We start from the raw sequence: 25,559 nt of genomic DNA on the forward strand, positions 1-25,559 counted from the left end.
CCAAGATTTCCATCCTCCAGCGTTAAGCAGCCTTGTAGATGTCCTGGACTGACATGATTGAGCACCCTAAAGCCAGAAGTCTGAGAACTGAGTTTGATTACTAAGTTTTATTTAGGGCCGCTGATTGCTCAGAGAGGAACAGGTACTTTCTTAAGCCCAATGGCATCTCCAAGCATACTACATACAAGATATCTTTTGTAATGATATTTTTATGTATAAATACATATATATATATATATATATACACACACACATACCCATTTGCAGTTGGTCATGACTCATCAATTGATTATGCAGCAGAAGAGAATTATACCGAAGAGTTGGCCTTTCCAAATCAAACATATATCTCTCTGATAATTGTCACCCTCCCCAGGAAGTTAAGAACTGCAGCTGGGACTTGAGTCAAATTATGACATTTTGAGTTACTGGCAAAGAATTTTCTTTTGGCTTCTGTAAATTTATAATCTGAAGTTTGAGGTTGTCTTCTTTTACAAACGCTTCTCAGATTAGGTTACATGCAGTACCTCCTTGACTGTATGTATTCTTAACAATGCCTGAAGTGATGAGTGAAAAACATTCTAAGAAGAATTTTCCTCTGCATCTTCTAAGGCCATATCCTCCAATGTGAATCATGAATGACTGCAGCCTTGCATTTTTATCACATACTCTGTTACTGCTCTCCCTCTCACTCATCTCAGGCAGTGAAACTAGATTACTCATCTCCAATTTTATTAGCTGTCGGTTTCTCATTTTCGTGTTGTACTGCAACCCTACGAGTTTTCGAAAGCACTTATTCCAGGGGAATGATATATCTTCTATAACTCATGAGCTGAATATAAACTTCCTGAGATCATGGTGCCTTTGCTGAAGGGAATTTATACAGCCGTATACACCAGAAAGTCATTGCAATTTTATAATTTTAAAATACTTCTGAGGTTGTACATCTATTCAGTAGTGACTCTTTTTACATTTAAAGGCATCAGGGAAAATTTCTGCTTCTGACCAAAAAGGTGGTGAGTGAGATGCAGAGATATCGTGAGAAGCAGTGAGACCTGGGGTTGCAATCTGGTTCCCACTGAACTCCATGGAGAAAGCAATTTTGTGGAACAAGAGGGTATCTTTGCTGAAGAGAAGGAATTGCAGAATGTTACAAAGTCAATTTTATTTCCTCAAACTGTGGGAGGTGTAAGCTCAGTCAGGCATTGTTAGTAAATAAGATCTAGAGCACTTAAAAGAAGGACCCAATCACAAATTCAATTGGTCCATTAACTACATGTAATATTATTTACCTAAGTGGCCCTTCTGGACTATTTCATAACTCAGGTTTATAACCTTTTTAAAGAAGATCAATATTACTGAGCACACAGCTCTGAGCATGATGAGAGTCAGGCCGTTTCAGTAGTTATGGTCCATGATTTCCAGACCTGAAGTTCAGAGTAGAAATGCAAAATGAAGAAAATACTCTCCATGAAATACTAAAAAAGAAAAAACAGCCTTGGAGAGAAGGATGGAGGGGAGCAGTGAAGTAAGATGTGTTGCAAGAGATCAATTCTTTTATTGGGCTGATACAACTAGAAAATACAGGGAAGCTTTCCAGCGCAGGAAAACCCTTCTGCAGACCTGAGAGAGAAGATGTGGTGACATTTAAAGCCACACACACAGTTTTGCCAACATGTCAGGGTGAATCTCCAGTAGGAGGGAACAACCAACCGCTCTGTTTGCATCTTGGCAGATGGGGTGTTTTGTTGTCTGGTCTAATGTGTGATGTGAGTTGGCTGCTCATACTGAATCTCATCAAGTGGGAAAGGTAGCTCTTGTCTATTGATCTTGTGTTCAAGATCTAGTATTTGATTTGTTCCTCAGGTAATCAAATGCTCATTGTAACATGTCCATCCCAAGAGTCCAGTTCAAAAACAGGCAGCAGGAGACCCCAGTAAACCCACCTGTGGCAACTGTGATGCCATTTCACTCTTCAGACTGAAAAAGTGGCCCTGTTGATGCAGGGGATAGATATGTCTGAACTGAGTGTTGGAAGATGCAGAGAAGTTTGTGCAGGGATAGAAAAACCACTTTGTGTTATTAGACAAAGTAATGTGTCTGGAAACCTTCCTTCCCCAAACCAGGCAAGCTATTTCTGCCAGTTATGGATGCTTTTCAGGGGCTAAAGCTCTCATTTCTGTGTCAGGCAACATAGAAGTGGTGTCAAGCTGAAATGGCTTGAAGATTTGGACTAATAGCTCAGGGTGGAGGGTGACCCAACTGGAGACACATGATAGAGTCCAAATGGAGTGGTAAGTCCTCTTCCCCTTATCTTGTGTAGTTTGTTATGTGGTTTTCCTACACCTGTTTGTGCTGTTTTGGTTTTATTGCAGCTTCTTATGTGCTTGAAGTATTAACAAAATGCTTTCTTGGACTGGGGTTGTACTGGGAGATGAGATCTCATTGAGAATTTAAGGTATCAAAAGCTTTCTTTTCTTTTCTTTCTGCAAAACTGTTGGAAAGGAAAGGGATCCAATTCTGGCATGATGTTTCATAAGGTGACATTTGTTATAACTCATTGCAAATGTTACTCACCATCTACAAAACATGCAATTAAACTAAAGAGCAGTGAAAAATATCCAGTTCCACTTTAGCAGCTGCACTTGTCGCCAGAATCCCTCGGGTTTTTTGGAGCCAACAGATTTCCCCCAGAGACCCGCACAAGGTGGCTACTGTCCTCTGCCACCCATCCCACCATTTGGTGTTCCCTGCTCCTGGGAGCCAGACTGTCACGTGAGGACAAAATTTCCCTTCCCATCTGGGCTTATCCTTACTTTCCCAAAGATCTCTTTGGTCCTTACTTGTTATCAGATCTGTTGTGCATCCTTTTGTGTCTTGTCAGAATTTCAGTGGGAATTGGCTGGACCCCACAGGGATAATATTTTCAGACACAAAATTTGAAAAATGACCTGTGATCCTTACTAATTTTGAAAATCAGAGTAACTGGTTTTACATGTAGTTTATTGAGACTTCAGGCTCCTAAGTCACTCGAGATTGTTCCTTTAGGTCTAAAAGCTTTAGTGGCATAATGTTTCTGTAGAAAATAAGCCAATATATTTATGAAGGTTTCTATTCACATCATAGATCCTTTTGCCTCTCAACACCTTTGTGTGTGTCTTCAGGTTGAAGCCTGTGTGCAGAGGGCTGTAGCTCTGGAGGGCAACAAACAAAAGCTCTTCTCATGTTTGTAGGAAACCAAGATACTAAGAGGGCACATTTCTGAGGTGCCAAACGCCTTGTTACACATCTCTGGCTCCACAGGAAATTCGCAGATGTAACTTTGCTGTATGCTACAACCACCCACTATTTTGCAGTGTCAGCTGGGCAAGAGCTCAGATCCACCCACTCCTGCCACACCGGGCCCCATACACTGGAGCTAAAGGCAAAATGCAAAGTGGTTCTGCTGAACATGGTTCCCTGATGGCATGCAGTGAGATGGTAAGAACAGAACCCATGGAGTCTCACTCCCAATTCGGCACCTGAACCACAAGATCCCCCTTCTCATTATCTCTTTATCAAAATCTCCTTTTTCCCCTGGATAGGGCACTAAAATGGAACAAAACTCTGGCTAATTTGCTGCAGGAAACCATTGAGCTTTGGGAAGGACATGAAATAAGTCATCCAATTAGTTACAACTGCTGATATCCCCTAGTCCTGATTAGGTGTGGTTTATCAATGCCAAACAGAGGTAGACAAGCACAGGGCCTTTTTTTTTTTTACGTGTGAATACCTCTCCAGCCCACATTTCCTGTGACTACAGTCACCTGCTACGCTCTTTGAGGCATGTAATTTATTCAGCTTGCTACATTTGTTCCAGGGCAGGATTTACTCCTCATTTTCCTAGACCATAAACAACATCACTGCCTCTGGAGAGCAAGGGTGGTGGCTTTCTGTATCAGCCTGTCTTTAGGTCCTATTTATAAATGAGGAGAGTGAGAAAATATGTTTAAAAACATGCAAGCTTTAAAAATAAAACTGTGACCTAGTCAAAGAGTAAACATTAGGGTAAAATAAAAACCTATTTTAAGAGATGGAAGCAGAGAAGCAGCAGCAAAAATAATCAAAATAAATCTTATTACTGAAATAGGAGGATGTAAATCAGCAGCTCCCATCACTGACAGTTCAGAGATACCGAGGACTTGTCTCAGAAGTGAAGGAGGGAAGTTAAAAACATCAAGCAGGAAATAAAGCAAAGATGAGAAATCCATCTATCTGAACATGCAATAGATTATCCATAAATGACAAGATCATTCTTCTGACCAGATAAAAGAAATCAATGGCATAGTGTTTAAACCACATATAAAAATATACTGTCTGTCATTCTGTGTACCTCTTCTGAGCAGTAGCGTAACCTTTATTTTTTCAGGTAGCCTTTTAATGTGGGGTTGCTCAGGGGGTGTTACAGTCACTGTGCTGAGAATAAAACAGCTTTAAAAGGGATTGTAAGCTTTTACTGTGACAGACCTGCGGAAATTTGTCCCCTGTGAGGAACGGATAGGGGTTGCTTGTCTGTTTTGTCACTTACACACACTGCTTCTTCCCCCACAGGTTGCCTGGTCACTATGAACAATGGCCCAGCTATACTACAAAAAGGTAAACTACTCGCCGTACAGAGATCGGATCCCACTACAGATCGTGCGAGCGGAGGCAGAGCTCTCAGCGGAAGAGAAGGCCTACCTCAGTGCTGTGGAGAAGGGGGACTATGCCAGTGTGAAACATGCCTTACAAGAGGCAGAGATCTACTACAACATCAACATTAACTGTATGGATCCTCTTGGTCGCAGTGCCCTTTTAATAGCCATAGAGAATGAAAATCTGGAGATCATGGAGTTGCTTTTGAGCCACAGTGTGTATGTGGGAGATGCTCTGCTGTATGCAATACGGAAAGAGGTGGTGGGAGCTGTGGAGCTGCTGCTGAATTACAGGAAGCCGAGTGGTGAAAAACAGGTTAGTCAGTTGTTCCAGTTCAGTTTTAAGCTATTATCCTGCGTTAGGAAAGTGGTACTGCACAGAGGGGTGCTGTGCAGGAGTCATCAAACAAAGGCCTTAATTTCGGTTCATTGCTTTAAATGCCAGGAGTAGACGTGGGCAGTCCTGTTTGGATGACAGCTTTCCAGTTGGAGCAAACATGTTCTGCCTGACTTAAATAGTCAGCATTTTCAGTTTCACTCGGTGTTCTTTGCAGTCTTACAGTGTTTGTGGACATACTGATTTATAGGTTGATTTATAGATGCGCACTGTGTAAAGGAATTTGGGGCTGTCCGAAATTATATTACAATTTATAAATATGAACTATTGCCATGCTGTTGTACTGATACTAAGTGGAATTGTTTTTCATAGGTAAATCCTGAAAACACACAAGCTTATAAATAACTGTAAGCCAGCAAACAATCTGCTAGACTTCAGTACTTAGCTGTAGTGCAGACATATCATCTTGGTCTCCATCTCCAGAGAGCTCTAGTTCAGAAATGCTGAGGTAGTACATCATGTTACAGCATGAGCTAAGCCGCTGTATATCTTAGCAATGAACAAGTACGACTCGTAGGAAGGATCCTTAGCTACAAAGCCATCAGTAGGTTACATAAGGATCTTTGTGAAAACCCACAAAGTCTGAATCCTGTCACTTCAAGTGTCACTGTCCCCAAGTTTTTCTATTGGATTTGTTTTGTTGTTTTGGGGGTTTTTTTGCTTCTTTTCATTTGCAAGTACTACTGACAATAACTAGAATAGTTTATAGACATTCCTGACTACTGGCAATTGTTGTATGTTCACTGCTCAGAAAGAAACATTCAAAACTTGGATAATCCACATATATCAGGCCTCATTTTGAAGTCTACTTGAACACATCACTCTGTGTGAGAAGAAAATTACTAATACCAGTCAATCACAGAAGAAAATGTTTTCAATGGATAGGCCTCTTAGTATGTAGGTTTTCAGTAGTAATTTTATGTAGCCAAAGCAAACAATAAGGGTCAACCCTGACAACATTCAAGAGTGATCAGCTTCATACTTAGAAATGGCAGTATTTGCGTGCTATGGCAATGTGATTCTAATGTGTGGTTTAAGCACCAGAGAGATGAAGAAGCTCTTCCATCAGACCTAAAAGTTTAAATGCTAGTGTTAGGTTTTAGTCTGATAAAATATAAGTAGCAAAATATGAACCATACATGGAGAAGGAGCCCTTTTTTTCTTGGTCTTCTAGAATCTTTGACCATCCTATAGACCAGCAGGACAGAAAGTAGAATAGAAGAAAAGTTTTTCGGTAGCATGAGGAACTGCCAGTAACTATTGCAGGTTAATGACAAGTTTCTCCTGAAATGCCATGGAAAGCAAGTGGTGGGATTCATGGGGATTTCTGTAAGAACTACTGAATACCAAAACTTGTGTCCACTCAAATTCACAGCCTTGCTGCCTTAACTGGACAGAGGCAGAGGTCCATGGAGTAAGACTGATTTATTGAAGATGAAATGTAGCTCCAACGTCTCTAGTTTGGTGCTGCATTTCATAGTAGGTCTGTTTAATTTCTCTGTATCTCTGTGCCAGTGTGCAGCTATCCTCCTGTAGCTGGGTTTGTATCTGCTGTGAAGTTTCACACTTGAAGGAGAGCATGTGTGTGGGAGAAGAGATACAGTGCCAGTTTCAGCTTTATTTACAAGGTTTGTTACAAGACCAGATTTCATCAGTATGTTTTAAACTAGTACTGGCTTGATGCAAGATCCTTTGCACAAACTAGGATTAACTCCCCTGACTGTGGTTCAGGCTCTTCTGTAGACTGTGGGAAGCGTTGCAGGTAGAGGGCTGCAGGACTGGACTTCCATTTCAGCAGTTTCACTGATTGTTCATGCAGTGATGTTAATTAACATTTAGTTAATGTATAATGATATAACATTAAATGGAAAGAAGTGCTTAGTTAAGCAAAATTGGGACAAAGTTGGTTAGCTTGTCAAATCACAAAGCTAATAGAGGAGGGGTTTCTGAACACAAGTTTCTGATTCTAATTCCACAACAGTATCAATATACATTCAGTAATTATCTTTGCTATCTCAGAAAGTCCTTTGGGAATCCTGTACCTAATTGTTTTCACAAAAAAACACCTGATAAATCAGATTAGCACAGCTTTGTCCTATCAGCTACTTATATGTTCTCAAACATATAGAACATCTGCTTTCTTGGTTGAGTAGTAACAAAAATTAACACCTCATGGAATGGTTTCTGTCTGGCTGAGAAGGTTGTAAGATAGTGTCACAACACTTAAATATAAGGTTTGGTATGATCTATTCATTAAATGTACACAAGTTCAGTTTGCCTGAACAAATCTGTGTGAAGGCAGCTCCTTGGCTCACGTGTAGCAGCCTGTTTCCAATTAGGGGCTGTCTGTTTGTCTTTGCTGCACTCCAGGCAAAGGGGCAGAAGAAGCATCTTTTGATTGTTCTCTCTTATGTTCAATACCTCGCCTCCATTCATCTGAATATGGTGTCTGTGAAAACCTGTTAGTTCCCATTTGCCTGCTGTCTGCTTCTGAGAGGTTATTATTTGACTCTATACCAAAGTCTTTCTCTCACTGCCAGGCATGAAGAGCTGTTCCTGTTTGCGTCTGTTCACATCAGCTCAGTTAACTGTCGTCTGTGCATCTCAAGAGCAGCTGAGTAGCGTCATTCAGCATAATCCATTTTGTGGGCATGTATCTTTGCTCACTCCTACAACCTTATCATTGTACTACAGTCCTGACCGAAAATGTTACAGGTTGCATTATGCCAGCCTCTTGTGGGCTTACAGTGGCTGTATCTAGTTAGCAAAAGATGCACCAAAAACAACATAGAAAACCACGGCCCCTTACAGACTTGAGCTGCAAAGCAGTTTCGCTCACCAGCCACAGAGTCTCTAAAAGGTGATGTGTCCTGAGCAGTCCATACCTGTCTCTTGAGAGCTGCCTGAGGGGAAGAGCTCTGCTTCTCCCTTGTATGATGACCTTTCCAGGGAGCAGAAGTACAAATATGAAGTGACCTTTGTTGTGTTCCTCATGCAAGAGAATCAGGGTCTCATTCACGATGTAAGGGACAGGGAGAAATGGATTAAGAGATTGTGGGGCAGAGATGCTTGTGTCCTGTTATTAAGTGAACACAGGCAGTCATTATTCTGCAAACCTTTGCTAGACTGCTGTTTAAGCGCCATTTACTGAAAATACCATGACAATGAAAGGGGTAAGTCATAGCCAGTAACTATAACAACACGCTTCTCCCGCACTGTACGGAGTGTCTCGGGAGAGGAAGAAATTACTCTGTTTACATGTGGAGCATATGAGAGCCAGGAGCATGAACCACCTCTCTCTAAAGGCTGCTACAACACATGATAGATGAGTGTGCTGAACAGTGATGTGTTCATGTAGATGTATTTCCTTTTAGGTTTACCTCCAAGCAAGGTTCACAGGCTATTTTAAGATCTTAACATGTCTCCTCAAATCTGTTCTGCCTGGTCCTGACAGTTTACAGCCATGGTTTTGTGGAGTGCTCTGCAAGTCTCTTGATAAAGCTGGGGAGAAGACTGCACCAGTTACAGCCAGAATAACTCTGTGGCTGTTTTGAAAGATACTGTCACCTATGGGGGATTTTGTGTTCAGTGAGAGAATCATCGTGGTGCAACCGTCCTACTTTTGCTGCCACGGAAAGACCATAGCGGTGTGCTTCTATCCCAGCAAAGAGTAAAGCCCAGACTTTAAAGGACCCATTCTGTTCTTCAGATCAGAGCTAACCTCTCCTCAAACATGCCACACAATGTGCTGAGGGGCACTCTCACTTTTTTTTTTACTGTCAGCGTGCAAGTGTGGTCCAGAGCACGACAGAAGCCGCCTGTGTGCAGAACACGTGGTACTGCAGGCTCCCACAGCCCTGCCCACCACCGCAGCGTAGGTACGAGCTTCGCTGACCACAGCAGGATGTGGTCTGGACCTGGCACAGCACTAAGAGCTGAATTCCCAGGGAAATAAAGGAATATTCAATTATCTACTCAAAATAGATTAAGTAGCAAAAGAGGTTCTCTAGTTCTGTGGTTTTTACACATTTGTACTTGTTACAGAATTTACTCCAATTAATCCTTTGAGCTATTTTTTTTTTTTTTTTTAAACCATAGTTCACTTTGTCCAGACACTTTGTGTTGCTGATTGGTCACTTAAATTGTAGGATAGTTTGTTCTTCCCCCAAACAGATAACAGACATTTGGAAAGCAAGCAGCCTGTTCATGAATATTAAGAGGAACAACAAAACAAACTAATATTCATAGAACCTGGAGGGTATGCAAGTGTTGCTTTTCATGCAGAGATTTGCAGTCAGTGAATATGTATTCTCCAGGAAATAAATGTGAGTCTAATCTGGTGCTTTAGTAGTTACTGTTTGCTTTTCAGGACAGTGAAGAGGCTGATACTGTACTGCATAGTGGCAGGAGAGTAGTATTTGTGTACTACAGACTGCTTGGCATGGCAATCGATACTCAGGTCTTCCACACGATGAGTGTCATGTTATTTAAATAAGACAGCAAACCACTGAATAATCATCAGAAAAAGTGAGGCTAGGTTAGAAACAGTAAATATCAGCACACACAGGTGCAGTATTGACTTGGGCCAAGGCTTACTGAATCAGGTGGCTCATCTCTTTTAGGGTAGGAATGTTAAACTGCAAAGTTGTCTGTGCATAGGACAGGTCCAATACCTACCATGGCAAAACAAGACTTTTTGTACTATTCTGTAGGCACATGTCAAAAAGAGAGATCTGGCTGGGGTCCTGTGGAGTTGGAATCAACAGGGAACTTGAAAGTACTTTTTTTTTTTATTCAGTACTACCATAGGAGCAAGGGAACGTATATATGAAGCCTGTTGAACAAATTCTCTTTTCTACTAAAATCTTCTGTCTCCCAATCTATTTGATGTTTTGAGTTTGGGCATTTTTTTTTTCCTAAAAGTTGTATCAGAAATTTTTTTTACTAGGCAAACATCAATACATTTTCAGCCAGGCTGGAATCTGCACCTAAACTGCATCAGCAAAAGGAGGAAAACGCATCTGAAGATTCATATTTTCCTAAATATTTGATTCAATTTATTGTTAGTAATAGTTGTATTTCCAGACATTTTGAAGCCCACTGAAACCAGTACAGTTTTTCCCTTTCACTCCAGATGAGGTCTTCGGGAACATTTTCTTAATAGCCTCTTGTGTGAATTCTGCGAAGGGGTCGCGGTTCTCCGCTAAACGTGCATCACAGCTCGCAGGGAAGCGCGCTCAGTTTGCACAGACCTCGCATCGTTTTGGCCTTGCTACAGTGGGCGTGTTTGCAGTGCACCAGACATGGTCTGTGCTGACTGCTCAGCCCTCCTTCTGTTCTTTAAGAAGCTGTAATCAGTCATCTGAATTACTACACGTTGATGGTGTAGCCATAAGCACCTTTACAGGTAGCTGTTTTCTTCACAACAATCAGAGCTGACATCAAATGTTTACATAAGGATGATACTAGCATCTCTCTGGTATCAGCCAAAATTAGCAATTTGCTCATGGCAGATGGCTGCAAATTAATCTGGTTCACAGTTCACAGATGGGACTACAAATGCAATTCCTTAATAATGAGAATAAAAAGAAAAGAGATCTCAGTATTTATGGCTGTGATTCAGTTTGTTTCAATGGTCCAAAGGCCTTCTGAATCAATGGGATCTCAACAGATACCTATCCATGTCTTCCAAAAGAAGGAGCTTTACCTGGAAGAATATGGTTGCAGAGAGGAAAATGCAGAGAATAAAAGGCAAGTTTTCAGTCTTAGTTGCTAATCCTCAGATACCTGCTGGTGGAAGGTTGCTGCACTTGATAATGTTAGCAAACTTAAAATCTGACCTCAAAAATATCTTCCAGATGAGCCAAGTGAAAATCTGCTTTAATCTTTGTGTAAATATCATAGATCAACAGCCTGGAGACAGTCTTTTGTGAACCAGAAATTATATGCTGCATTAAACCTTTCTGTTCTTCCCCAGATCCAGTAACTTGCTTTGTACAACGTGGTTTAGCTTATTTTTCCTACTCTCATAAGGTTCTTTGTTCTGTAGGCAGTGTCCAGTAAAGTTTAGCTCTTACCACCAACAGCCCTTGATTTCTGCGGACTTGCTGGTACTTATTAGATGTACAAGCTCATGGCTAGCATTGTCAGCCCTATGCTGTCACTGACAGGACTTTTTAAGTCAAAGGAAGCAGATCAGTTGTCAGATACCTCATGACATAAAAGCTGGCTTCAGCAGGCAATTAGAAAGAGAAGAGTTTTAGAAGCAGCTGGTGTTCCTCATGCCCTGGCTGAAGCAGTTATTGAGTCTGTCTCACCTGCAGGCAAAGTGCACAGAGGTACCCTGCGGCAGGACCAGAGGATCTGAGCTTTGTAGCTGTGAGAAATGTTACCCTGTTTCCTTCAGTGAAAGGTTTATGTTGCATTTAGTGGTGAAGGAGAGACTTGAGGACTTCACAGCTAAAATTGCTAAGTCTTGCAGCACTAGCTCCTAACGTATAAGCTGAGGATGGACTTGGGGAGATCGCTCACATATAGGCTGACCAAAGTAGTCTTGCTTATGTGGTGGCAATGGATACTCTGGGTGCATGCACTGTCTTTTTCTAGAACATCACAGATAAGGTCGGTGCCAGCAAGTGTGAAGCATTACAAAGATGTAAAGTCCATAACAGTGATCAAAGCAAGCCCAAAGTGCAGGTGGATCTGTGTAGCCCTTCTGCCGTGTTAACCATCGCATACCAGCAGTGTTTGCGTTCTTCCTTGAGATTAAAAAGTTCAGTTAATTCAGGAAGGTGTTGCTGGGCACCTGTATCCGGGAAGTCTATAGGCATGACCTGTTCTCCTTGAGCTCTTGCTGGTGAGTGCTTTAACAGAGAGGGTAACAGGCTGATTGCTATGACTCAGTACAGATACTGTGCCCTTTGGTATGACTCAAACCAGCCATTTTCATGTTAATATGAGAGGTCCAAAGTGAAAAGGGAAGGCTGAACCCGGTTAGATACACTCTGAGCAAGAGCAGGTTCTGAAGAATAGAAGCAGTTGGGAAAAACTGGCCACAAGTTCTCAGTATGAAAATGTTTGAAAGGCACAATAAGGAAGAAAGATTGTGTCTGAAAACAGAAAAATGACTGTTACAGCTCCAAAGCCTAATGGCTCTGCTAGCATCCAAGCTTTTCATTATTTTTATTGATGCAGTAATAATTCACAGCTATAGTTAACATGCCTTTGACATTGGCGGCTGCCTTCAAAATGAATTCTGTCTAATTAAACTAAACAACAAAGAAATGAAACACCACTTCAGGTTTAACTGGGACTTTCTCCCCTCCCTCCCCACTGCCTTTCTCCCCAAATAATCTTAAATCTAAAAGAAGGAGGTGTGAGGCAAAACAAAGAGCTGGGGTGATATATCTCATAGACCTAGTGAGTAGCATCAGGGCTGCAGTGCCAGCCACCAGACATCTGACACTGGCAAATACGTCACTGGCTCCTTCTCCTGGGCCAACATAAAGTCTGTTATTAGTTCCTAGGAGAGCCGGTGGGGTCAGGCCAAGAACTGCATCACAGCATGCACAAACATGTCGTGTTTGTAATTTAACATATAGACAGGTGGAGAAGTCAGGAATGTGCTGTTATACGAGATGCTTCCCAGGGAATTATCTTTATTAATTTGTGGGAGTGATCTTAGCACTTGCCTGCGTTTTACACACTGTACAGTGTGTTTTCAGTCAGGAATGATTGGTGCATGGGATTCAGCTGAGTGGACTGACTGTAACGAACTATTTGCAGGGAAAAAAACGTCCTGTTTGTGTTCCTACACAGGTAAACTTTTGGTCTCTCTATAGATTAAGGTGTTAAGTTTAAAAAAAAAAATAAAAATTCCATGAACGTACCATAAGACCCAAGTACAGCATTAGCTGCTCCCTTACATCAGCCCCCTGACATCACACAACACATGTTTTTGCCTCTGGTCTGCACGACTTCTGAAACCCAGAGTGGGCTTTTGACATGGCTACCAGATTCACTGATACAGATAGACAGGAGAGTCTGCCTGCTGCAGTAGTTGCAACGCATTTTCCAAGGGAAGCTTCTTTGTATGGGGAAATTGAACTTGAACGTAACAGATTACAGGCTCCTCTGGAACAAAGCTCTGTGATCTATAAAGAACTGCGGGAAGGACTTTTCATAAGGACAACTAATGACAAAACAAGGGGAAATGGGTTTAAACTGAAAGAGGGGAGGTTTAGATTAGACATTAGGAAGAAGTTTTTCACTGTGAGGGTGGTCAGACACTGGAACAGGTTGCCGAAGGGAGTTGTAGATGCCCCCTCCCTGGAAGTGTTCAAGGCCAGGCTGGATGAGGCTTTGAGCAACCTGGTCTAGTGGAAGGTGTCCCTGCTGATGGCAGGGGGGTTGGAACTGGATGAGCTTTGAGGTCCCTTCCAATCCTAACCATTCTATGATTCTGTGGTTTAATAGGAGACCCCTAGTCCTTCTCTGGCTGTTGAAGAGAGCTGTGCTTGGGTTTGCAGAGCTGAGTGGCATGTTTGTGGCCGGTTTATCCCTGTGATGGGCAGTCTTGGTGGCATCAAAGCGCGTGTGGGGTTGTGGGTCAAAAAGGCATTGACTGAGGACAATACTCTCCTTGCTTGTCGCTGCACTGTTACAGCAAGGGAAGACTGTAATCCAAGGTCTGTGCTCTGTCATTGCCTTAGGAGAACATGTTGGAGAAGGGTTCAAGCCTGCAAGAGGCTCAGGGTCATGTGCATTGTAGTACTTAATTCATGGCAGTGTGAGAGGGCTTGTGTGTGCCACTTAAATGCCCTTCAGGCAGAGAGATGATGAGTTAGAGGCAGTCTCTGAAGCATGAGGAGCATATCATTAGCTAGATGTTTTGAACTGCCTAGCATTAGAAATAACAAAAGAAGTCACCACCTAAGTGGTAATAAAGGAAGATCACAACCACACAGATTTTACCTGCCACCTGTCTAGATTGTCATTTCTTTGCTCTAGCAAACTCTGGGGTCTTTTCAGAAGCCACAGTATCTTCTTGGTTAGTACACTAACAACACCAAAAGCACAGCTTAGTAGTCAAAATGAGGAGGAACTCAGCCCCTTGCTTTGTGAGCAGCAAGATGTGTTTTGTGCAACGTCATATAGCGCTGGGCTGGTGCCAGATGCAGTTATTTGCTCCTCTCTGTGATATTCTCTTATGATCAAATCTGATTATAATTTTTTATTTTATTTTTTTTTAAGGAATGTGATTGAATAGGAATACTACCCCACCTCTCCCAAGCAAAAAGCTCTCCCTTTTCAAGCCCTTTTAGCAACATATTACCTCACCTAAACTTAATGAAACATCTCTCATCTGCACACAGTAATAAATTACAGGAAATAGGGACGTTTTATGTACAAAGATTACATAAAAGGCTATAGATAGCACAATTATTAGCCTATATTAACACATCTTGTCCTTTTTACCAGTAAGAAGAGAAAATACAGAGACCAGATAAAATGAATGAAAAAGCTGAACAACTCTTCCCTCCCAGAATAAATCCTGGAAAATACTAGAAAAAGAGTAGCTATAATAAAAGAAAGATTACCGGCGCAGCGACATTCCAAGGCCTTTAGTGTAGTTACTGGATTAAGTAAACTCTTTTAACAAAATTAATTTCCAAAGTTAAAAGCAACACTAAAAATTGTTAGGATTTAGTCTTTATTTTTACCCAAAACAGCTGCTCCTATCACAGAATAACTCTTAAAATGGTAGTGAAGAAAGGTGGAAAAAAACCCAAACCCAAACCAACATTTAATGTTTCCAAATGGGGAAAAAACCCAGATTCGGGCATATATGAACCAGTCTGCCTGTCCAGACGTGAGGAGACTATTAGATTTACTCTCATGCCAGCAATACTGGACTTACACCTGAGTTGGTATTAGAGGGTCTCAGTAAACAGATCTAGCAAGCAGCCAGGGAATCTCTGTGTTTTGGCAAGGCTTTAGTAAATCCATAACATGCTGTGAGCCAGGCTCTGATGTCACCTACACCACTTTTTCTCTAGCAGCTTCATTAATGTCTGGCTTTGTAACAGTCACAAACTTTTGTCCCCTGATTGTTTTAACTGGACAAGTGCCATTATTCAGTTAGCTCCAGGCTACATAAGTGTATGAGAAAACAAAGATACATTTGATAGTTGGTCATATCATAGAGATAATGTGACATAACATGTAAATTGTGACTCAAACCTTCTCACACAGATGAGAAGTCATAACCAGGAGAGGGTGCAATTGCTCATGGCACAACACTGGTCTTATTTCTCTAAACAGCAACAGGCACTCCCTAGCCCCTCTTCCTGCTGGATTTAGTAATTCGCAGGTGGAGCAAGACACAGGAATTCAGGGCAGAGCAGACCTCAAGACTGCACTTCATTTAAATACAAGAGGTTCAAACACAAACTAACTCTTTAACAGCATCCCTCTGTGACTTGGAGAATAAAGTCCACACTGACTGCACTCTTTCTTCATTTCATCATCAAGTGCCTCATCGTATTTCCTTCACTCACATCAGAAAGAGTGGCTTAGAGGAGAGAGTTCTCTGTCTGGAATAAGTTGCCATAGGCCATTTAAATGCATATTTGCAAAATCCTTTCCTTCTGAAGGCTTCTGTCTGGATTCCTCTTTTTTAATCCCCAACAAAAGAGAAGTTATTATGTAGCATCAACCACAAATGGTGACATCTTTTGACAGTCTTTCTGGCTGTGCTGCATTTGCTAAACACATGGCTGAACACAAGCTCTGATGCGGTTCTGCCACTGTCAAATGCAGTAGGTTTCAGTTTAGCTCTAAAGACTAATCCCTTGAGTCTACCTCCATTTTTAAACACATGGATAAGAAGCCAAATTAAAACTTGGAAGAATCTAGAGCAGCTATAGCTATATTTTGCTTTTGTTTATTGGTTGCAGAGAAAAAAGTTTGGTTATATAGGTATCACAAATCTAATTTTTCACATTGTTTCAGTAGTAATGCATTATATCTTGCTATTTTTTATTCAAAGATACCTGTTTCAGTGTTAATGAGTACCATCTGGTAGCCTTATATCAGCATTTGGCTTGCTACAAGGCACTAAGAGGTACTGATTTTCTCTGTTTTGTGCTATCAGTCTGAGGGCCAGACACTTTTTTTTGGCTTTACAGGCATGTAAGTCACTGAGCAGATTTTAGACCTGAAGGAGCCCTTTCTCCAGCTGGATATTCCAGAGAACAGAGCTTGCCCAAAAATACATCTACAACCACATGTGCTTTAAGCCAGAGTTATGAACTTGTTCATAACCAGTACAAAAATCCTTAAAGTACACTACTTTTTTGTTATCAGTTTGTGTTGTTCGTTGTATGTCATTAACCAAATTACATCATTTAATTCAGTTAATTGCTCTTCAGAGAAAAAACAACCTCCCTATTAATATAGATAGTCATCATTCTGATACAAAACGTCTCATAAGGCATCTCTGATTAAGATATTCAGCTGCTGAAACCTGTACCACTGCATCACCTAAAATGAATTCTTAAGTTTATACAAGCTTGTAACATATTTTCCAGAGTCCCACATAAGGAAGCAAATGCCTATGGCATTGTTGATGGGTTTAGGCAAGGAGCAGGATTCAATTGGTCATGCCAGCCACAATATGAATTTTGTTCAAGACCCTTTTGCTGGTAATGTGGCTGATCTGCAGTCTAGCAACACTGACTCTCTCTCTCGTGCTCTATTTATAGAGCTGCAGCTAGAAGTACCACAGGACTACGATTCTCAACAAAATCACGGTCACTGCTAAAGCTCCTTCTGACACTGAGCCTCACGTTAAATTGATGTAGAACAAAATCTTCTTTTTAGAATGACAGAAATTGGATGACATACGCACTTCCCCCATAGGGCTGCATGCAGAAAAACAAACCAGAAATAGGAAATCCTTACTCAATAAGTTACCCAAGCTTCCATTTCTGCAAGTGTCACATCTGAAGTTTTCCAATCAGGTTGCATGAGTTTGTTCTGTTTAGTAAAACATTGCTTTGGCAATTAGAAGGTCTTTCATAACATATAATTGCATCAAAAAGTTATGCAAGCTGAAAATAATGCAGATTAATATATTTACAGTTTATCGTGGTTATACTTACAATTTATTACTGGTCCAGATGAGGTGCTAGTTTATGGAATAGAGATGGCTTGAAAATGGGGCAATTCCACCTGGAACAGGTAAAAGTATTATTTGTTATTTTCAAGCAAAAGTGGTGGCATTCTCAATGCCAGATAGGATGCATGTTTAGACTACCTCTGACCCAAGAAGTTTACAATTCGGGATTAACAAAACTAGGAAAGTAAAGGATTTTTGTGGTTAGGCTTTGCTTTTCTTTCTAGATACTCTCTTTTCAGTTCAGGTCTGAAGCACTGAAGGGTTATCTGGGGAGAGTGCAGCTGTGAGCACCAGTAAAACTGAATGCTGAGGAGAGACCCGAACATGAAGGGAGACGAGAAGGGTTACCAGACCATCATCAGGAGGACTGTTAAAATAAAGGGGCAGAAAAGCAGAAGACAGACAGAAACAGAAAACCACACCAAACAATCATTAGACAGAGCCAGACTTTTTCCTCAGAGTTCAAGATTTTGTACTTGACTGGCAAGTTCCTTTGCTACAGAACAGCTTTTTTTTCACCCAGTTATCCTTTTTTATATACATAGATGGAGAAATGCTGTAGAAATACTACAGCTTGCTTTGAAATCTGCATGTGTTTAAAACTGGATATCAGCTTCCATGGTCCGTAAAAGGCGAAAGATGCATTCGTATTAGTCTTCTGCTTGGGCTGAGGAGCGTGCTTTGAGCTGTATCTCCTTCACCTCCCATTTACTGTGCTTTGGTTCACATTGTGGAGCAGTCTCTGAGCACCTGACCTGGATTGCTTTTACACAACACTAAACCAGAGGATGTGCTCCAGGTGCACTCAGATATCAGACTAGGTTAAGTCCAAAGTAAAACTCCTAAAGGACCTACGACAAGGCCATCATCTTCAGTGCCAGTTTCCTGATTTTTTTTTCTCTGTAGTTCTGCTCCTCTTACACTACTAGTTACTAACATAAGCAGAGATTCCTGCTCTTCCTATCCAGAGTTTCTTTCCAGCAGTGCACGATTTACTGGAAACCTTGTTTTTCTGTTTAGAGCAGAGTTCAGCTATACTGAGCAGTGTTTTTACATGAGCTAATCCTCCATTTTCTTCTCCTTTAATGAATTAAGCTTGTTTCTCCCCTTGATTTTTAAATAAAGGAGATTTTTCATTCACTGCAGTATCGTTCAGAGAAGCAGCAGTACAGTAGTAAACAACCTGTCTTTTTAAGGATAGAAAGATGGAAACAAGCATTCCAGCACTTAATTTCTTAAGCTAACATTACCAAGATGAAATATAGACAAGGCACATACTCCTATGCAAGTAGTAACAACAAGGTTCTGAAGGACTCAGCTTAACAGCTTGGGTCAGGTGATGAGTTTAATAGAAAAGAATTTGTTATTCAGGTCACTTAATGAAAATAAGCGTGGAAGAGCTTAGCAGAGCCCTTAGGGTAGGGTAATTTATTCCTCTTCTGCTTCCATCACTGTAAGTTAACCCACGACATAGAAGCAGCTGATCTAAACACAGACTCAACCTGTCAGAGCAGTGCAGGAGGAAGAGCAGCAATTCCAGTGCCCTGCTGTAATCTCTGCTGCCCCTCCAGTGATAATAAGTAGAATACAGCCTTCAGAGCAAAGGCTTTGCATAGCCCCATCTTTAAAACCAGACAGTTTGTTTGTTAAGATGCAAAACATCAATATCGAAACACTGTGCAAGAAGGCAACAAAACATTCACCACAAGACATACAATTTTTAGCCAATGCATGGATCAGCCAGGCATAGAAAAGAGAAGCCACCGCAGCCATTATTTGCCCTATTCCTGTCTGTGTTGTGGTGGTTTGTTTTGCTGCTCAGCTGTAATCAGAAAGAAGCTTCAGCTCCTGTGATTTGAGGCCTTACACTGATCTGCTCCCATACCCCAGGGAGCCTCTGTGTCTCTGCACCACTGTTTCCCTTTTTCTCTCTTAATTAAAAGTGGTGCAAGCTGCCCAGGAAGACACATGCCTTCCACAGAGCAGCTGCCTGAGGCCTAATGAAGTAGGGCTCCATTTTTGGGGTGAGGGTTTGTGAAATGAACCAGAATAAGAAATGAGAGATCACTTGATAGATACCCCCAATTTGATCCCAAACCCTGGGACAATCATGCTGAGAACCCTAGCTCCAGATTTACAAAACCTCAGGAGACAAGATTAGTGCTATCCCCACCTGTAACACCACGACTTTCTCTGCAAGTGCCCACCCATTTCATATTCTCAGCAGTATGAACATCTCATCTGTGTAAAGCTGAAAATCCTTTTCACAGCCCTGGGTACAGTAACTTCCATATAGAAAAACAAGATTAAATTTGACAGTAACAGGAGTGATGGGGGGGGGAATATTCTTCCTTTGAGGCTCTGATTACAGAAGCCAGTGAGTGACTTAAAAAGGAGGAGAAGAAAGGTAAATGCAGTTATTCAAACATCAGTGCTTTAAAAAAAAAAATGCTTCTGAGAGAGAAAAAAAAGAAAACCCCACACCTTTCTCTTGACATTTAACAAACTACATAAACAAGCTAAGCAAAGGAAAAGAAAGTCAAAGACCTTACAGAGAGCTGCTTTCAGCTGTTTGTTACTAGATATCGTAAAATACATTTAGCCCACCTTGCTACAAGACACGAAGTCCTCCACAAGTCCTCACTACCATTCGCTCTCCTTCCCCACGAGCCCTATTTATAAGCTTCCTCCTGGCTGCCTCTGTAGGGACCAGCCTTGTTAGCAAAGCCTCTTTACACCTGTGTCTGTAGGCTGCCAGAGATTTAACTCGTCAGGTGCCCTATCCAGGGTAGCAGACTTGTATTATTCCCAAAAATACCTCTAGCCACCCAGTGAGCCCTGCTCCAGTAAATGACCCTGCATCTCAGTATGGTGCCAACCTTTGGGAGAGTGGTGTTCTGGTGGATTAAGTCTATCCTAGCAAAAACCAGGACAGCTGTGTATTGTGAGCAGGCTCTGTCCTGCTGTCGCAGCCAGGTTACGTAGCGGTTTATCAATCAACTACAGCCCAGGAGTCTTTAGCTCTTTAGTACTGCAGAGGCACTTAACTTCCAGGGAACCCAGAGTCAGTGGTTAGAGGTTCACTGTCTCATAACCAGTCTTAGGTGTATATCCTACAGAAGGATTTCTAACCGGTTACCTCATCTACTCTATCGCTGTTTTACTTTTGGATTTTTACAGACTGAGTAACGTTTCCTGTCATTAGGCCTCGTTGACAATAGTTTCTCTGAAACACCTTTGACATTTGTCAGGGGAAACAGGCCTACTGTTCACCAAAACCAGCAATCACCCCTTGAGCCGCAGGATGCCAACTGCCAGGGCAAGAGTGGTGGGCACACGAAGTACAGTATGTTTGAGTAATGATTAACACACAACAAAGAGCTGCCTGCGCTCCAAATGGAAACACACTGCGTGCTTGGGATGTAGGAGCATTTTGGTCTAATTTTGCACTCTGCATATAGTAATAAGACACAACAGGGTGTGCATTAAGCTCATCTTTTGAGAAGTGCAACAGTAGCTGAATAATGCACACCCTGGAGTGTCTTATTTGTAGTGGACTATGGCTCATTAATTTTACATTTAAATTTTTTCAAAACCATAAAAAAAAATCTATTCTGAGGGCAGTTATGTAATGTGTCCTTCCACTGAAAAGTATTTTCAAATAAAAACAGTTGGAAAAAGGTGAGGAAGAGCTTTGCTCAACTGCAGACCAGTGTTTGGTTTGGTTTGTGTATGGCCTGCTATGAGCAGGCTCTTGGCCTACTAATGCAGATATATAATGCAAATATATTTGGTGGTGGTTATTGTGGAAATCTATTCAGAGTTCATTCTTTTCTAGACTTTCCTTTCTTTTTGTATAATTATCTGGGCTTTTTGTCTTCCTTTTTTCCTACAAAAGTTCTCCTTTTGGTATATGAACTAATACCCCTTTCAGAACAGGTTCACATACAAAACATTTAGATGGGGATAAGACTGACTTTTACACCAGACTGGGAACTGAATGGTCACAGGTTCCTGCTGGGGAGGCAGGCAGGCATGATTTGGGGGAAGATGGTTTTGCCAGAATACCAGTGTATGTTTGTGCCTGGGTACAACAGGATTTAAAGAACGGAGGGTGTTATAAAAACTCTGTTTCGTTATGACATCACTTCAAAAGTATGAAGGAGGAGCATGTCATTTCTGCTGTTCCACATGAAATATGACGATGGTTTATCCCTTTATATAGGTTCCAACGTTGATGATGGACACCCAGTTTTCAGAATTCACACCAGATATCACCCCAATAATGCTGGCGGCTCACACCAACAACTATGAAATCATCAAACTGCTTGTCCAAAGACGGGTAACAATTCCACGCCCACACCAGATCAGATGCAACTGTGTGGAATGTGTCTCCAGTTCGGAGGTGGACAGCCTGAGGCATTCCAGGTCAAGGCTGAACATCTACAAAGCCTTAGCCAGCCCTTCGTTGATTGCCTTATCAAGTGAGGACCCCATCTTGACGGCCTTCCGACTGGGCTGGGAGCTGAAGGAGCTCAGCAAAGTGGAAAATGAGTTCAAGGCTGAATATGAAGAGCTTTCACAGCAGTGCAAGCGTTTTGCTAAGGACCTTTTGGATCAAGCACGGAGTTCCCGAGAACTGGAGATCATTCTTAATCACAGAGATGATCAGAGTGAAGAGCTGGATCCCCAAAAATGTCATGATTTGGCAAAGCTAAAGGTAGCAATAAAGTATCACCAGAAAGAGGTAAGAGTCATCTAAATGTGAAGGTGTGTGAAGGCTTCATGTACTGGGTGAAATGATTAATTTCTCTAGTGTCCAGGGGTTTGTTCAGGGTTGCCAGCTGAGAGCCAGCAGGGCTGAGTTTGGAGTGAGCGGAGAAGCATGTGCAAATAGGTTAGTTACAAACCAGGAGGTTCAGCGCGCCTTGGTGACAGCGTGAATCTGATGACAGGTGAGACCAACAGGACTGGGACTTGCTGCAGTGGGTTATGGCTTCTGTGGCACCAAGACTTTCTGTTTCTAAGATACTTGAATCAATCCCATGTCATTGTAATCCATGCCCCTGCAAAGAACAGCCTTCAGAGATTTACACATTTGTTAGCTCTGAAAGCTTTTCCTAGTAGCTGCTTTTATACAGGAACCAAAAGCTAGAAGGGGTTGCCTGGCTCATGAAGGTCTTGACTGCAGGAAATAATATAATATACAATGCACTTTCTCCAGCCACCAAATGCTTTCTAGCACCTATTCAACACTAACTCATAAAGGCCAGAGAAATTACAGCAGCGAAAGGGAGCAGGAGAGATCAAGAGCACTCTCACTGTCCCAGGTCTTCACGTTACCAGCAGCTTTGTTAGGTGAAAATGCTCATGTTATGCGAGGAAGTGGATCACGTCATGCAAATACTTCTTCACACCTGAGACACCTCAGGTTGATTCTTGCTCCTCGATTCATCTGTGTTTTAGGAACTGAGAAGCAATCCTGGAAATTCAAACTCCTGCCCATAGTACCAGAAAGGAAAGACATACTTTAGATGAAGGGCACAGAGCCTTTCGAAAGCCCTGCAAATCCAGAGATTTCTAAGTCGATTAGTAAAGGCCACAAACCCAGTGAGAATGCTGAAAACAATTTCATCAGTTGGTTCTGGATTTTCTTTCGCTTTCTAAATCTGGACAGAATTTAGCAGATGATATAGTACTGTTGGCCAGTGATGTTCCATGTTATCTGAAGGAATTTAGCTTGCTTGAGGAACTGAATTGCCATGTCTGTTAATTCTTCTGTGTCTGGAGGGCGGCAGGAGTGGTGGAAAAGCCTGCCTCATTACTCTTTTCACTGTCTTCCCCACATTTGATGCTTTGTTTTTTGCTTTGATCCAGATGAGGACAGCCTGATATGATACACTCCACCTCCGTTAATGGCTGCTTATGTCATTCGAGGTACAATAGTAAGGAAGTGAAAGATGCAGATTTTCCTTTCTTCCCTTTGGTCTGTTAAGCATCCAGAGTACTAGCCCCTTGATGCAACAAGCTGGAACCGGAGCCTCAAGCTTTCTGGGATCTAGCACATAGTCACTTACTGCTCTTACTGGGCTACTCCAGTGACGTGTCAGCAAGACTCACCGACTTCAAGTCAGGTTGTGTTTTTTACTCTAGCTGACAGGGTTAGGTAACACCGTAAGTGCTTTAGGGACACAAAGAAGTAGTGAAGAATTAGTCTGGGGAAGGGTGGTACAGTATACCAGGTCAGATGTCCCTTGCATCTAAGAAGGGCCAGAAACTCTACTTCTGTTTTTTTTACTGGCCTGATAGCCACAGATGCCGCAGCCACATACAGCCTTCAGCAGCCAGGATACCACTGGCACTGCTGTGTGTAGATCACTGCTGACTTCCAGGTCTTGTCACAGTTCAGGCTCACTATTGACATCCAAGCATAAATCTGCAGCTACCCTTATCTTGTGTTCACATTAAGAAAATACAAGTCTGAAGGAGTTCACTGTGTTTGAAATACAGTGCTGAACAGTCCTGAAGCTCTTTTATTTTCAAGTAACAAATTTTTAAACTTTGCTTGCTTGCTTGACAGTTTTTATTTCTTTTTTTTAGGCATATTTGACTGAATTCCAAGCATATGGATAAATTCCATGTTTTGTGACATATTCATGACAGTTCCAGCGTATAAATGACAGCAAATAAGCTCTGTGTTGCCAGATAAAGTTAGTGCTGTTTCCACATAGAATACTGGTGGGGAGGAACAGAATGAATGAGTTTGGGAAACCAGCACTACTGAAACCCTCACCCTACTTGGTTATTCAAAAATACTTGTGGTGTCCTGCAGGATGGTGTTTGTATGCACCTAAATATTGCAGTGGTTTTCTTATTGTGATAATTAGTCCAAAGCAAAACACCAAATAAGATACAAATGTCATTGCCAGCTTCTGGAAGAAATGAGTAGGACCATTTGTCAAGGAGACACTGAGAAATGCCTTTTAATCATGACAGAAGAATATCAGACTGAGAATTTTTGGGGGATCAGGAAGGAAAATAGAAGCAAGTTTGGTTTTGTGAAGGACAGTTCTGCAGAGAGAAGCAGCAGACTTCTTTTGAAAAGTAGATTGTCTTGTTCTGCTGAAGCTTTTTATGTCTTAACATTAAATGGAATTGGATTGATTGGATTGGATTGGATTGGATGGAGAAGCTTTTTATATCTTAACATTGACAGAGTTACAAGTCAAATCTCTAGCAGCCTAAGACGAAAATCCAAAGTGGACCTTAGTTATTTTCTGGGGCTGTAAATTGTTACTGCAGTTGTTCTTTATATTCAGTATAAAGAATGCATAATCTTACACTGATTTTAGACAAATTGCTAGACAAATTTCCTGCAGCTTTTTTTCTTTTTGAGTTAAATAAACCTCAAAATTTCCCCCCAAATATGAAATGATTCAATTTCAACTTAATCAGGCAGATAGGTTAAATTCTTTCTAGAGAAGCTGTTAAGAGGGAATTGGTAAAGAGATCATTGCCTTTGGATGGAGGGGCAGTACTGTATGTTTTGAGCAGGGAGTAGATCTTAAAGTTACTTTTTCTTTGTACCAGTGTTAAGTGATCTGGGAACTCAAGAGTATTCTTCTCCAGACACATTATTCAGTGTTCTTCTCTCCTAGGCATTTCAGATGAAGTCACTGGGCCTTCTTTTCCCCGACATTGCACTCCCATACTGAACAGCAGGTACTGGTTTGTTCCAGGTACAGAGAAGTGACAGCATTCAAATTTCTAGTGCAGGCTGATGATCTCTGGCAGTGAAAATGCAGGACTGAAAAAAATCCCAATGGGAAAAGTTAGGTATCTGTGGGCAGTTCTTGCTCCAAACTGGGCCCTTGGAGAAAAGTTTTATAAAGCTAGTTAGGCTGGTAAATATGCAGGTAAGTAAGCAATAATTTTTTAAACAGATTATAATCTCGTTAAGTGCATAAATCCTGTTGGAGATTAGACACTTATCTTCACATTTTGAAATTCCACTGCTGAATTAGGAGCTTTTGGCACCTAGCTACTGGAGGAAAATCTGATCTTGTACGTTAAGTTTTAGCTAACAGTTAGCAATCAGCGCTGCCACTGACACAAATCCCTCTTCTCTGCACTGAATCTGGTAAACATATTCATGGTATACACAACTTCATCTTTTGGTCTGGCCTGAGTGCCTCAGTCTTCACAGTGAGCAACCTGGACGAGGACTGGATTAGCAGGGGGAACCACTTCAGTTCAGTCCTACCTCCAGAGGAATACCAGCCTCATCCGAAAGGCTCCACCTCAGTCTATA

At 41.6% G+C, this 25,559-nt stretch overlaps 1 protein-coding gene across 1 annotated transcript in view; it reads left to right on the plus strand.

Moving 5' to 3' along the window:
* Positions 1 to 4,605: 4,605 nt before the first annotated feature.
* Positions 4,606 to 25,559, plus strand: part of LOC104525208 (short transient receptor potential channel 5) — a gene marked incomplete at its 3' end in the record, with an annotated part of 45,850 nt that continues 24,896 nt past the window's right edge. The window contains exons 1-2 of the mRNA XM_010168290.2: positions 4,606 to 4,986; positions 21,474 to 21,995. Coding sequence (XP_010166592.1) covers positions 4,609 to 4,986; positions 21,474 to 21,995 — 900 coding nt within the window. The remainder of the gene's footprint in view (positions 4,987 to 21,473; positions 21,996 to 25,559) is intronic.

The sequence above is a fragment of the Antrostomus carolinensis genome, unplaced genomic scaffold, assembly GCF_000700745.2.
Source record: "Antrostomus carolinensis isolate BGI_N321 unplaced genomic scaffold, ASM70074v2 scaffold42335, whole genome shotgun sequence".
NCBI classification, from domain to species: Eukaryota; Metazoa; Chordata; class Aves; order Caprimulgiformes; family Caprimulgidae; genus Antrostomus; species Antrostomus carolinensis.